The sequence below is a fragment of the Amia ocellicauda genome, chromosome 8, assembly GCF_036373705.1.
Source record: "Amia ocellicauda isolate fAmiCal2 chromosome 8, fAmiCal2.hap1, whole genome shotgun sequence".
Lineage (NCBI taxonomy): Eukaryota > Metazoa > Chordata > Actinopteri > Amiiformes > Amiidae > Amia > Amia ocellicauda.
Window position 1 is genome coordinate 29325282 of NC_089857.1, and position 14052 is coordinate 29339333.

Below are 14052 nucleotides of genomic sequence, written 5' to 3' on the forward strand. Positions count from 1 at the left end.
ATTTATGGTAAATAGTTAAATAGTATTTTCACTTTTTTGTGTTTGTGTTTAATATCATGTCCCTTTCAACACTTACATTTTGATCGTGTTTATGAACTTTAAACAATTGAATGGAAGCAAACACTTTTTTCTGCATTCACTGTTGGTTTTAGGTATTTAGTTAAGGACCCACTCCACTACATTAAATATTATGGAGTCACAAGTGGAAGGTTGGCTTGTTGAGCAGAATAATTAATAATTTGAAAAGTGTATTAAAACATCTAAAATGACAACACCTTATAGTTGATGATTTGTTCTGTTTACAGAAAGGCTTCTGTTAGTTATGATGGAAAAGTATTTTATCACATGGTTTCAGCTATGAAATATTCATCAAAGTCTGGTAAAGTAGGCTCTTATAATGCCACTGCCTTTTACAAGATCCCCCACTCAACATCAGTGAAACACATTTTTTTTTTTTTATTATTCAAACTTTTTTTGCCTATGCCGTCAATTAAAACCCACACGAGGGCTGTTTCTCACTGAACACAGGTCTTAATTAATACGAGAGCTGCAAGCAAATTCTCATTAGTTTAGTATTGACAAAACAGAGCAGACACCAAGATAAGAAGAACCAGCATAGAAATTCCATATCCAGAATTGTCTTAAAATATTTAGTGTTTACTTTATTCCTCCTCCTTTTTTAGACTTAAGACAATTTAATGTAGCATATGTGTATTAATATACCTAAACTCCACTACAAGGCTCTAAAAGAAAGCGAAAAACACCACATCCATCAAAGTACAAGAAAAGCAGGTAAGTGATCAAAGCTGTCTGCAAGTGGGTTGGCAACAAGATAAGTCTATTCTTCAACTGAACTTTGGAGGCACAAATGTGTGTATATATATATATATATATATATATAGATATATATATATATAGATATACATACACTCACCTAAAGGATTATTAGGAACACCATACTAATACTGTGTTTGACCCCCTTTCGCCTTCAGAACTGCCTTAATTCTACGTGGCATTGATTCAACAAGGTGCTGAAAGCATTCTTTAGAAATGTTGGCCCATATTGATAGGATAGCATCTTGCAGTTGATGGAGATTTGTGGGATGCACATCCAGGGCACGAAGCTCCCGTTCCACCACATCCCAAAGATGCTCTATTGGGTTGAGATCTGGTGACTATGGGGGCCAGTTTAGTACAGTGAACTCATTGTCATGTTCAAGAAACCAATTTGAAATGATTCGACCTTTGTGATATGGTGCATTATCCTGCTGGAAGTAGCCATCAGAGGATGGGTACATGGTGGTCATAAAGGGATGGACATGGTCAGAAACAATGCTCAGGTAGGCCGTGGCATTTAAACGATAAAATATGTACTTAAGTTTTTAGAATTCAAGCTTGCAATACCCCCTTTTCTCCTTGTTATTTTTCCCCTCTGTGTGTAAGGTTGGGGCTGGCACAAAGATAAAACCTATCCACTGAAGGCAATTTACATCTTTTCTCTGAAGGATTGTTGCGGTGGAGCGTAACTTAATTATGGAGATTAATTACAGTGGAGGGGTCCCTCACGCTAGCAGGTGAGGGAACAGGTAAGGGCAGGAATGCCAAGTGGCAGGGTTGGTGGTGCGCTGCTACAGCAACCGTCAGGTCCCACTCTTTAAAGAGAGCTTGACAGATTGGGGACAACGTACCTTGGTCATTAGCCATTTTGTCAGGGTGCTCAACTGCAAAAGAAAGAGAAAGACATAGACAACATTATTAGATTGGTGACAGCTCCCCCGAGGGAGTCAAAGCAGAGGGAAGTTGACGTGCCAAATGGCTGTGTTCCTTAGCAGTTCTCACAAACTAAAACCTTTCGTCTCCCTGCCCTTCAGACTGAGTGATGAGGATGAGAGGAGACATGCTACCTTGCCCTTTACTGCGGCGCGTGGAGAAAGCAGCAGAAAGCAAACGCTACCACTTGACATTCTCCTGTGACTTACCTGATGCAAAGGTTCCTGACCATTGTGTGTCAGTACAAAAGGAAGTCATTCGAACTTAAGATGTTGATGTTGATGTTTAATTATTTATTTAGACCATCTAGCCCATCTTGCTCATATACAGTATTTGTAAGTCACCGACGTTTCTTACTTGGAGACATATTGAAAGTTTCCAGTGACTCATTGACTCATCACAGTTAACTATTTAGGAAAGGATGAGAATATACAAAAAAATACCAGCATTAACTGTTCTCTGTAGAATTAACCTCTCTGTTAAACTAATAATAACCTCTTCACTCTCTTCAAGAATGTGTCTGCAGTGCTCAAAAATGGGATGGGACTATTGAACAGACTATTTAAATGCTATATTAAATGTAAGACCTTAAATTCAAACTGTGAACAATAGAACAAACAGAGGAGGAGTACCTTTAGGGGTCCTGAAAAGAATGGAGTCGGAGAGGGGGCCAACTCCTTTGGCGTTCTTTGCCTGAATGCGGAAGTAATAGACTGTGTCCAGGTTGAGATCCATGACCTGGTGTGTAAGACGGTCCCCACTGATGGACTCCATCACCCAGTCGTCGATTGGCATGTTCTTGTCCAAAGTGTAAAACAGGATGTATCCTGAGAGGAGATCAGACAAAGAAACATCAGCACAACTGATTATCTTTAAAAGTGCAGTACTGGGAGCAGCATGCAAGTTGATTGTATTTGCTTCAGATAGGCCCTTCTCCATATGTCTCCTCTCAAACTGGCAGGCCATGTACCAGCTGCACTTCTCCCCTACAGCAGACAGGGGTGATTTTCCTGTCTCTTCTATCTTGCTCAAACTGCTGTAATCAGTGGATGTTGTTGAGCTGTAGAGCCACGGGGGACTGATCTGAACTGAACAATTCCTGCTCAGAGGGGTGTGTTATATTCTGGTTCTTCAGTTAGTATTGGAAAATAGGTACACTGATCATTTTGCACTGATTAGGTGGGCTGGTTTAGGGCACTGCCCTCTGCTTGGCACCTGTCACTTGAGTCACTCATAATGTCCAATAATCAATCATAGAATCCTGTAAAACATAATATGGATGTGAATCAACTACTGCCTTGACAGCCGAGTCCATTTTACAGTGAGACAAAATAAACTCACAACTGCTTCTGTGCGAATATTCAATTCCCTTCAGAATTGTTATTGATCAGTGTGTGCCATTGGTGTTGTCTCATTTGTTCTCTTACTTTGACATTTAAAAAAAAAAAATGTTTTAGTTCAAAACTGGTGAAAGGAAAACTCCCTGCACAAATGTAGCTGCTCAACAGTGCAACCATTCATTACAAATATCTGTGCTAATAAGGTCAATGTCCAACAAAAACAACATGATTTTCATTGTAACAGTGAATCTGTAAAGTGAGAAGCATTTAATCAAAATTAAATATATTATTAATCATATTAATAGGTTTGAAGGTGATATTAACTATCCTCAAAGAGGTTAGTATTAATATATGCAGCTTTTTAACTTGAGTTAATTTCTGCTTATTGATATTAAGCAACCGTTTATCATGCATGGGCATTTCTTTCTCCCACAAAAATCAATAGCATAATTTGAGTAATAGATGGGACTGCCACCAAAAATGACTCACACCATTAAACACTTAAAATGCAGTGATTATTAACAAAGAAAATTAAACAAGGCACTTTGCTTACCTGTATCGATGACAAATTCTGCCTCAGTTTACTTATTGGAAGTAACTGATAGTAGGCAGTGTGAAAATTTTATCAAAACCCTACAGTGTCATAAGCAGTCCAGATAATTCTGGGTTTTGCCTGGGCACAGGGTACAAATCACAAAGATGAAAATGACTTTTTGATACTTAAAAAGCAAGAAGGGATATCTGAAAAAGGATAATGATAATGTCTTACAGTATGCATTGTAGGTTAAATAACTGCCCTATCATTGTATCCTTACTTTCTCTATGACAAAGTGGGTTACCAGCAATACACCACATGAATCCACCACTTTGTACATCACTTCTGATAGGGAAACCTTCTGCCTTACTTCAGTTGAGAAGCATGGGGTTCTTAAAACTGTCATCCACACTCCCAGGTGTCAGAGAGTGAGAAAGAGCTGGGATTGTTTCACTCTGTGGTGAAACGTGCCATAAAAAGGCCCCACAGTGATTGTCCAGGTGAATCCCTATGATCCTGGTTTGATCTCAAATGGATACTATGGTGAAACAAAAGTCACATTCTTGTGAGATACAGCAATAGTCCCCAGAAAGAAGAAGCAGGGAAGACTGTTGATTGTATTTGTTACGGAATCCTACATTCATACATGACAGTATTAAACATAAAAAAGAAAGAGATAGCTGGCTCACCGGTGATCTTTCCATTGGCTTCCATTGGGGGCTGCCAGCTGATGATGACAGCGCGTGGTTTTCCCTCACGATTGATGACAGTAAGGTCCTTAGGGGCAGAGCTGGGAGCTGCCAGACAGGATATAAGAACAAAAGCAGAGATTTAAAACAGTAGTGTGGGCCTGCCTCTGTCATTGATGGACTGAAAAGCAGGCAATTTATTAACGCAAACTTTCCTCCAGCAATAACATTGGCTGAAACATTTTCTACGACAAACTACATTTAAGTGTAAATTACAATATGAATACACTTGTATTTTTTTAAACCACAAATTGGTCACTGATTTAATGTTTTAGGATTTTAGGGACATTTATAGGTTTCAAGTTACTTACAGTAAAAAGGTTTCTATTTGTATACTGGAATTAATACCTTTGCAATTGTACAAAAGTCTACCTGACACCATCTCCAAATAAACTGCAATTAAGTATAAAACATCTTAATTGAGATTTTCAAATATGTGCAATTATCTTGTGCCACTGACCTATAATATAAAAAGAAATGAAATCACATTTACTTTCATTATCTCTCACCAGATACAGTTAAATTGAGTTTAAGTTTATCTCTCTTTGTGGAGGATAATGGGCAGACAGAAAATAAATTAAATGTCATAATGTTGTCTGTCTTTTCTTAAACTATGCAAAACTCTCATTAAAGCCTTCTGTTATGCAGCAAAAATATAAAGAAACATTATGACACTCCAGAATGTGTCATTGTGGGAATGCTTTATAGAGCTGTCTCACATTTTAATTATGTTTACATTACCGTCTAAAGAAGAGTGTTCATTGTGTGATTAACAAATATTAGCAATCTGAGGATTATGAAAAATAAATACACAGGTGAATAAATACGGTATAAAGTTACTACACTGTTCTGATCATTACCACCATTAGTATAATAAACATCCCTCAGTATGTTACAAAACATTAAAATGCTGATTATTTTCATTTGTAACAAATTGAAATGACTGCTAACATTCATGTACTCTAAATGCAGACTATAAACAGGAACCAAACACTCTTTAGTAGAGCAATGTCTTCCTCATTTATTGTTCAAGTGTTCAGTTCTCTAAAGCTTTTAATCTTGTTTGTGTTTTCTTGTTAGCTGCCTGGATAAGTGCGAAAACACTTTGAAATCTTCCCCCCAAAAATGAGACAAAGATCAGGAGGGAACGAGAGCTGGGCAGGCAATTTTAACTGATGTAAAGACAAGGAGCAAGCACTTCATAAGTACTTCACTAGGCCACACTTTGAAACTTAATTGTGAGATAAAACACGCACCCGCTTCATAGGTAGTAGCATGCGCTGTCATACTCCAGGTGCTGGATTTCCGTCCTTTGGTTACCATGACAGCGAACTCATACATGGTGTTGGGCTTCAGGCCTGTGACCGTGTGGCTGAGGGCTGTGGTGTCTGCAGACTGGACAGAGATGTTGGAGATAATGAGATCAGAAGCACTGAGAAACTGTGAATCACTAGCTAGGAATACAATACATTGGCAATGTATTGTTTCAGTGAGGCAAGATGATTAACTATGTGAGATGAGTGAAGAATCATCCTGAAGGAGATGAACACACATTCACTACTTCACTAGACACGTTCTGACCATTTTAATGGAAGTTTTGAAAACAGAACAAAAAAAACTTTAATATAGAAAACATCACATACCTTGTACTTGCCACTGGTAGAGTAGCTGGTTCTCCACTTGACAGTATAGAAGCGTACCTCGGTAGACTTTTGGTTCTTGGAGACAGAGTTGTCTGCCCAACTGACTCTCACTGAGTCGGGCGTCAGAGCGACGGCTTGCACACCTACTGGGGGGATCATGGGGGTGGAAGTATCTGGGATGGGAGTAGGGAATTTATCAAACAGATGGAACAAATCATCGTCTGATGGGTCAGAGGGGTCTGGGTCACATACACAGTCACATGCATTAAAGAGCGGAGGATCGTGCAAAAATTAAATCACAGCGTGCAGTTGTGCATCACAATAATGTGAGGGAGAAGTCAAGGGTAATAAGAAAATAAATCAAATAAAAAATGGGATAGAAAATGACAGAGAAAAGGCAGAAAGAAAATACCATTAATCTACCACATAATGAACAAACAGCATAAAGAAAGTGTAACTAATATGATCTAGGGTTATCTGGAAAAATGCAGTTTCGTAAAGGTGACAGAGAATTAGTAACAACAGTGACTCAATTACACAATAGTTACAAACCTACATTTCAGACTTTTACAACAGTTGTTATTGTGACCCAATTCAAAAATACATAATAAAACATCTAAAAAACAGACAGCAAACAAACAAACAATGTGTTGTCCTAAAAAGGAATTACTGTGGGGCCCCATAGATGAGTACTGAAGACTGTTCAGGATGCAATGAACATCCAGAAGATAGAAAGAATACAAATACAATTTAACAAATGCTACCCAGAGATGGATTGGTAGATAGATACATGCACATATACATAAGCCAAAAGAAATTACTGAAACCCAAAATGTCTAATATCTATTGAATTAGAAAAATAATAATAGAGTTAAATTTGAAGAAATACAGCAAATCAGCCATGTAAAGAATGTGATAAAACTTCAAAAGATCTAGCAGAAAAAAAAACGAAAAAAAAGCTGAATCAAAGAAAGTTGGATAATAATAAGTCTTTGATTTTTTCTCTCAAGAGGCACATTGTGTAGACGTTCAGGATTGTGAAAGGAAATAACCTGAGAAATGCTATGTAGAATATTAAATGGACAGTGCTAAATGGATTTTGACAGCATGCTGAATAAAGAACTGATGAAAGCTAAGGACACCGACACTGACAATAGAATTCATTTTCAAAAGCCAGAACTTCTAAGTCATTACTAATTTGACACTACCTACATGGTTTTCCTCTTCAATGCTACAGTCAATTTGCAAATAGTTAAATACATATAGTATAGTAATGTGACAAAAAGGACACACATACACAAATCAAAGCAAAAAATATAGGCAAATCAATTATAAACAAAAAGTTCTGTTTTCTGTTTTTGTGTTCTAGTGAGCAACCATTTCTTGTCCTGTTTTATGGAATTAAACATATATAGTTGTCGTAGTTACGCTATAAGTAAAATTAAACAATACATGCATTAAAAATGTAAAGGCTCCTCATCAAAACAATAAAAATATCTTCAAACCTAGCTTCATAATTCAACAATTTAAGTAAAAAGAAAACTGCACTATAATAAATAATTAGTAAATGCTAACAAATTCTGATAATTGAACATGGGGACAGATGTACACCATATATCTTCAGCATGGCACCCAAGGTAGAATATAAAAAAGGTTACAGAAAGGATGATAAACATCCAGTTGTTTAAGGATCCCAAAACTTCATAAAGGCTTAAAATGTCCTATTTATAAGTCCTAAACAACATATCTTAATTCTTTCCTTAAAAAAAAATGTATTACATTCGAAATACAGGATGGTAAACTCTAATAAGTATGTGAATAATCAATTAACATTTCCTTAAAGCTCCATCGAAAAACATACCTAGTGCAATGCAATTATTATTATTACTTTAATGTAGAACAGGTATTTAGAAAATTGAAAGAAAGTTTAAATTATGAAACTTAATATATCTCAGATTAATATTTTACCGAGTTCTGCACATCAAAATATTCCTTCATTTAACGTTTCTTACCATTCGTACATAATCAAAACTCTGGATAGAATTTTGTAAGTGTTTGCAGTCATTATCCTTTTGGAATATGACATTCAGACAGTTTCTTCTCAGCCTGAAACATTCAGGGATTTTCATTTGCAGTGCTTTGATTTCATATGCACATTAAAGCAAAACTAGTTTTCGTACATTTACACTCTACTCTATAAGACACTCTGGTCCCCAGTTTCAGTGTTTGAAAATAACACTTAAAAGGATGAAATGTCTGGCAATGCAAGCATAGTACACTACACTCTTTCATTGACACGGTCTGAGCTCTGTTTTATTTTAATTTGTTTTTCTTCAGTTTAATCAGATAGTTGATATTGGCTCAGTGGCATTCACATGGAAACCAATGGAAAACCAATGCAGATGCAAAGAAAACGAAAGCAACAGTGCTTAACTGCTAGAAAATTATGTCAGGGGAATCTGACAATTAGCACTGAGCACAGCCAAAAGCAGATCATTTGCCTATCAAGAGATATACAGCCTGACTCATAATGAAATCTACTGGGAGGCAAGGAAAGTCCACTATTTGCTCTTCTCTGCACAAAATAATGTCTTCTTACTACCAAAGGGCTCTGCACACAGAATGGAGAAATGTCAATTACACTATGCTCTGTTTTCTTAGTTCACTACAAAAAAATATGTGTTTTAGTATCACCTTTGTTGATGTTATTTTCACAAACATGTGTATGTGCAAATACTAGAAATGCCTTGATCTTGTACATTTAATTAATAATATGTTTTATGAGTCTGAAGCCAGGGAGCCATAGCTGTAAAACGACCTGACCCTGTATCTTTATGTAAAAGCTGCTAGGGATCTGTTGGACTTTTCGGGGAATTATTGTTGTTTATTGTATCATTTAATGTCTCTCTGTTTGTCAGTCTGTTAATGTTCCATGTGTTTACTTATGTTTCTGGAGTCCAATATTGGTTCCAAGTTCTATTTGTGTACAGGGCTAGCTTTACCCCTGCCTGACCAAACTACCCACTTCATTGTTGCATTAAGAAATGGTCTGTAAATAGAATACAGTGGCCAATTCTCTTTGCAAACCCATCGCTCTATTTGTCAGGCTAATACAAGATAATCACATACTAATCATGGCCAGCTCACTGAAGAGCCAATGTGGCATTCTGTTAAAATAAACTTATTCAAGCTTTCTCAATGGGATAATGTATAGCTTTCAACATATTTGATCAATTTAAATGATGCATGACAGGTTTGGTAATAGTAGGCTTGGTGCATTTTGCAGAATCATGTGCCCCTTTTGAAAGCCTGTCCCTCAGGCCAAAGTCACTGTTGTTCATGCTTCATGAAAGGCTTAACAAGCTCTTCTCTAAATAGTGCCCACAGCTTCCTAAAACTTAGAACTGCTGCCAGTGAGAAAAAACCCTCACTGAAGCCACGAAACATGACAAGCTCCCTGAGTTTGCCTCAATGTGGTTTGATAAAGGCATTTCACCAATGGCACACAAAGAAATGACTAGCTCCAGTACCTCAGGCACATCTTAATTGCTGTGCCTTTTCAGTAAATGACACTTATCCAGGTGTAATTTCCATCCATTAACTCCAGTCAAAAAAAGCAGGGCAACTCTCCAACATTGTCGGGATTAAAGTGCTCTCCATCGACTGTCAAGGATTTTATTCCTGAAACTATTGCCTGATGCTTGTAAACACTTAAAATGCCACACTATACTAAATATAATGAAGAACATAAATAAACAGACATCCATGACTGAAATAACACATGAGGTTTCTAGAACCATGTATAGCATTGGCAAAACAGGAGTGTTACTTTGTGGTGCTATATTTCACATTATACAGATAACATATATTTTTTAATATTGTATAGACAACATCAGCAAACCTGGTCTGTGGAAGGGCATCCTAATCTTTTTAAAGAACTTGAATACCCTTCTACAAGGATTGTTTAAGGGATGCCCACACATCATCTGTGGGGATAGACAGATTGGCCAAGCCACAGTAGGAATGAGGTGCAGTGATTCTTCATCTACTTTTACAGGTGGTGGGAGTGGGAACAGGGTCACCAAATAGTCTAATAGCACAGGGACACAACAGGCGTTTCAGTGTGAATCAATATGCTGGCTGTTTCCTCAGCTTGCTGTGTATAGAACTGGCTCCTATTTTAATTCTTAAATGCATCTATGCTTAATTTCCAGTTATGTCTCCAGTTCCTCTTTTGAATGCTGACTTTGAGGCTGGTCTTACTTCATCAATACCTTTCAGGATGTTGAGTACTAGGATCAAATTCCCATTTAGTCTCTCGGTTCAAGTATTCAAAATCTTGTAAAGCATTGACAGTGTTTGTTTGTGACAAGAACGCTAATAAAAAACAGCTCTTCTGTAGCAGGAAGCACTTAATCTGATTGACCCCTCCCCATGTTAATTCTTAGAATGTATTGTTATTCATAGTTTACCTAAACATTGCTGAAAATATAAATTAGGAGCAAGGTTGAAAGAATTGACTTATTTGATTCAAGCATACCTGTCATGGATCTGGTTACAGCACTTTCATAAAGTGGGACACCTTCCCCAGCACTGTTGAAAGACTTCAGTGAGATGACATAGTGGGAGCTGGGCTCTGAGGGGAACAAACAGGCAAACAGTGCATTATTATTCATGATAAGAACACAGCACATTACAAATTAGTAATCTGTAATCCTTTTGGCTGGGGTGCAAAGACGCACGTTTTGCGGGATGCAAAGCAGTGTTATTTTGAGAAGCAAAACAAATATAAATGCAAGAGAAAGAGTGTGGCACAGTGTGAAAAAGGCCCAAGAATGAGCTGTGCAACAGCAACATGGCTTTTGTTTAAAGGCAGCCGGTTCCTTGTTCTTCTCATAAATTCTCAATCAAGCACAGGCTGCATTAGTTTTTCTTCTGCCAACCTAGTCAGCAATGGATTAAAGCAAGGTAAATGTGGTCTACTGCTCCCCAGCCTTTCGCAGTTCAGCTGCAATTCACCCTAGCTAATTTGGAAGACATTTTGTAAATCTATATAGGCATTAATTGTCCATGCATCAGATAATGGACTGTGTGAAATGGTAATTCTCAAAAGCCATTAAATTCTGAAATGCTACAGCTTCAAATTATGCTTTAATTCTACTCGTGTAAAGAGGTTTTTTTTCTACCCCACTCAGAGAATGCTGGATTCGTATATCTCGTGTTCTTGGTATAAAGCTTATTGAAACAGTTGTTTTTTTCTTTTTTCTTTTCAAAAACTAATGAGCTATACTAGCTGAAGAAGAATAGACCTCTTCAGCACCTTCTATCTCTACAATCCTTCATCTTACAATTCTGGTAGAACAATGTAACTTAAAAGCCTAGATGTGAATACGTATTGTGGAACATAATGGGACAAGCCAATGTATGCATATATATATATATATATATATATATATATATATATATATATATATATATATATATCGTGAGAGAGAAAGAGAGAGATAGAGAAAAGAGGTGTTCAAAAGTATTCACACTCTTCATTTGACTCAATATAATTTTGTGATTAATTGAGTTTAATGTTGTCCATCAAATTATACTTATTATGAATCATATATTTGTTCAAAAGATATTCAGCTGAGAGAAGATTGTAAAGCTTCCAGTTAATTGTACTGAGTTAGGGAACATGTAAGCTTTTAACTGCTTCTAGTCATAATGGTTCAGCATCATCAGCCTTTGTTGATCCACTGCTGGATGAAGGCCTCCCCTAGATGTTTCTACTTGCTTTGATATACAGCGTTATGGCAGTAGCACAGATTTGTCTTTATTTCATTATGTACTGTTTCATTATATATTCATGATTGCACTGTAGAATAAGCATCTGTTAAATATTAAAAGTTTCTACTGTTTGTTTCCCGTCTATGCAACAGATAATGCTTTTTTAAATTCAATTTCCACTTCACTTGTTTTCTTATTAAAATTATTTAAAGAATGGATTATAATTAATTAAATTTAAAGGTCTGCATTAATGTTCAAAATGTGGATAATTGGAATGCAGAGAATGAAGGCAAATATTATTTAAATGTATTTTATTTTAATAAGACAAGGAGCGGTGGCTGTTGTATCTATCTCATAGTAGGCACAGTAGGCTTATAAACATAAACAAAAAATACTTCTAATTCTGAACTTATGAATATCTTAAGAGTATTATACAAATATGGATTTGATTTAGATTTTTCTTCTGTTCACTCACTTTGCATTTAGTTAATTGATAAATATAATCTATTGACATGTCTATTTCTGAAAGCATTCTTACTTTACAGCATTTATTTCACACCTGCCTAAAACTTTTGCACAGTACTGTGTTTGTGTGTATGTGTGTGTGTGTGTATATATATATATATATATATATATATAAGGAGAGAGAGAGAGAGAGAGATGTTTCAATGAAGAACATGTCTTATTCATGCTTTTATTTTCTTATGCTCTTTAAATGCTTATTTATTTCGTCTTCCCATATTTTATGTGGTCTTCGTCTAGGCCTTCTTTTTCGTGTCTTGGGATTCATTCAATAGCTTCTTTGTCCATCTTTTCCCTGTCTTTCTTAAAATGTGCCAAGTACACTGCCATTTTAATATTATCTCAATGTCAAATTTTTCGATTGTTCTTTGATACATTAGTTTTTGTCATTTGTCATTACATCTTTCTTTGCTTCTTTATGTTGTTTCCATATATATATATATATATATATATATATATATATATATAAATTAAAGTTTATGATTTAATCTTTCCATCTTTTATGTGTTAATTTTCTAGATATTGTTTAATCTCCTGGTATCAATCAAGCTTCTTTGTCCATCTGTTCTTCTTGCAACATGTCGATCCCATTGCCATTTTAACATTTCCACTGTTTCAATGATGCCACATATTTTACTTTGTTCTCGGATCCATTAATTTCTTGTTATTCCATGCATACATCTCTCCCTGCTTCGTGTCGTCCGCAGTTTCTGTAACATTTTTGCATGAAGTGACGAGGCTTCACAGCCATACATTTACTTACTTGCATACAAACTGACAGAGAGACAGCGAAGGAGAGGATTGCTTGACAATAACCAATTTTGTATTACAAACTGCGTCTGTAGATTTGGATTGTGACTGGGATTGTTAGCTGTGTGTCTTTTTTTATTATTATTAGTTACGTGTATAGAGAGGCACCTGTTTATGTGTTTAGTTTAGGCTCAAAGAGGGTTTTGTTTTATGGTTTTGTATGTTTTGAGCACCTGCACACTGTATATAATAAAAGCACGTCTTTGCACAGAACCCCTGTTTCCGTATTTACTAAGCCTCACCTGAGAGCCCCAGATGCCATATCCAACCCCACAGGGTGTCACGATATATTTACATATAGTTGCAGGCCAATATATTGGTGCCGTTCATCTGAAACAATGTAATTCGAGTTTATGCTTCTTCAGTCTGAGATTTAAAGAACACCACAATGACACTATGTCAGACATTGTATTGCTTGTATGTGGGTGGGCTAAAGTGTATATTGTCTATGCCCCTACAGATTATTCTACCTTCTTAAACCTGCTCCTGGGATATATGCTTCAACATGCGTAACATTCTCAGTTTATATAACCTAGTATTTTTAAATATAAATCATATATTAAAATACACTTATTTTATTTGTACTTCAATTGTATACATGTATGCTGGCATGGTGCTTTGGATTAGGACAATATCTAATTAAAAATATATATAAGTAGGTAAATACATCAGAATTGACACAGGCTGCATTGCTACCATCATTTCCATTCCTCAGACACAAAATAACTATCCATAAATCTTATGAAAACCTAAACCATTCTTGCTGAAATTCTTCCACTGCGAATCGACTAGGCTTGTGTCAGGAAATGGCTTATTTTCACTTTAAAGACAATTGATTGCTTGGATAGTCATACATCATATTTGATCTCTAATATGAACGATTCATTATTTTAAAAAACAGCTTC

General features: G+C 36.2%; 1 protein-coding gene across 1 annotated transcript in view; it reads right to left on the reverse strand.

Annotated features, from left to right (window-relative positions):
• The window catches only part of dcc (DCC netrin 1 receptor), a 309571-nt gene that overhangs the window by 43152 nt on the left and 252367 nt on the right, over window positions 1–14052 (reverse strand). The window contains exons 16-21 of the mRNA XM_066710967.1: window positions 10578–10673; window positions 6038–6276; window positions 5651–5789; window positions 4335–4442; window positions 2403–2597; window positions 1689–1721 (exon numbers count right to left, since the gene is read on the reverse strand). Of these exons, the coding sequence (XP_066567064.1) occupies window positions 1689–1721; window positions 2403–2597; window positions 4335–4442; window positions 5651–5789; window positions 6038–6276; window positions 10578–10673 (810 nt within the window). The remainder of the gene's footprint in view (window positions 1–1688; window positions 1722–2402; window positions 2598–4334; window positions 4443–5650; window positions 5790–6037; window positions 6277–10577; window positions 10674–14052) is intronic.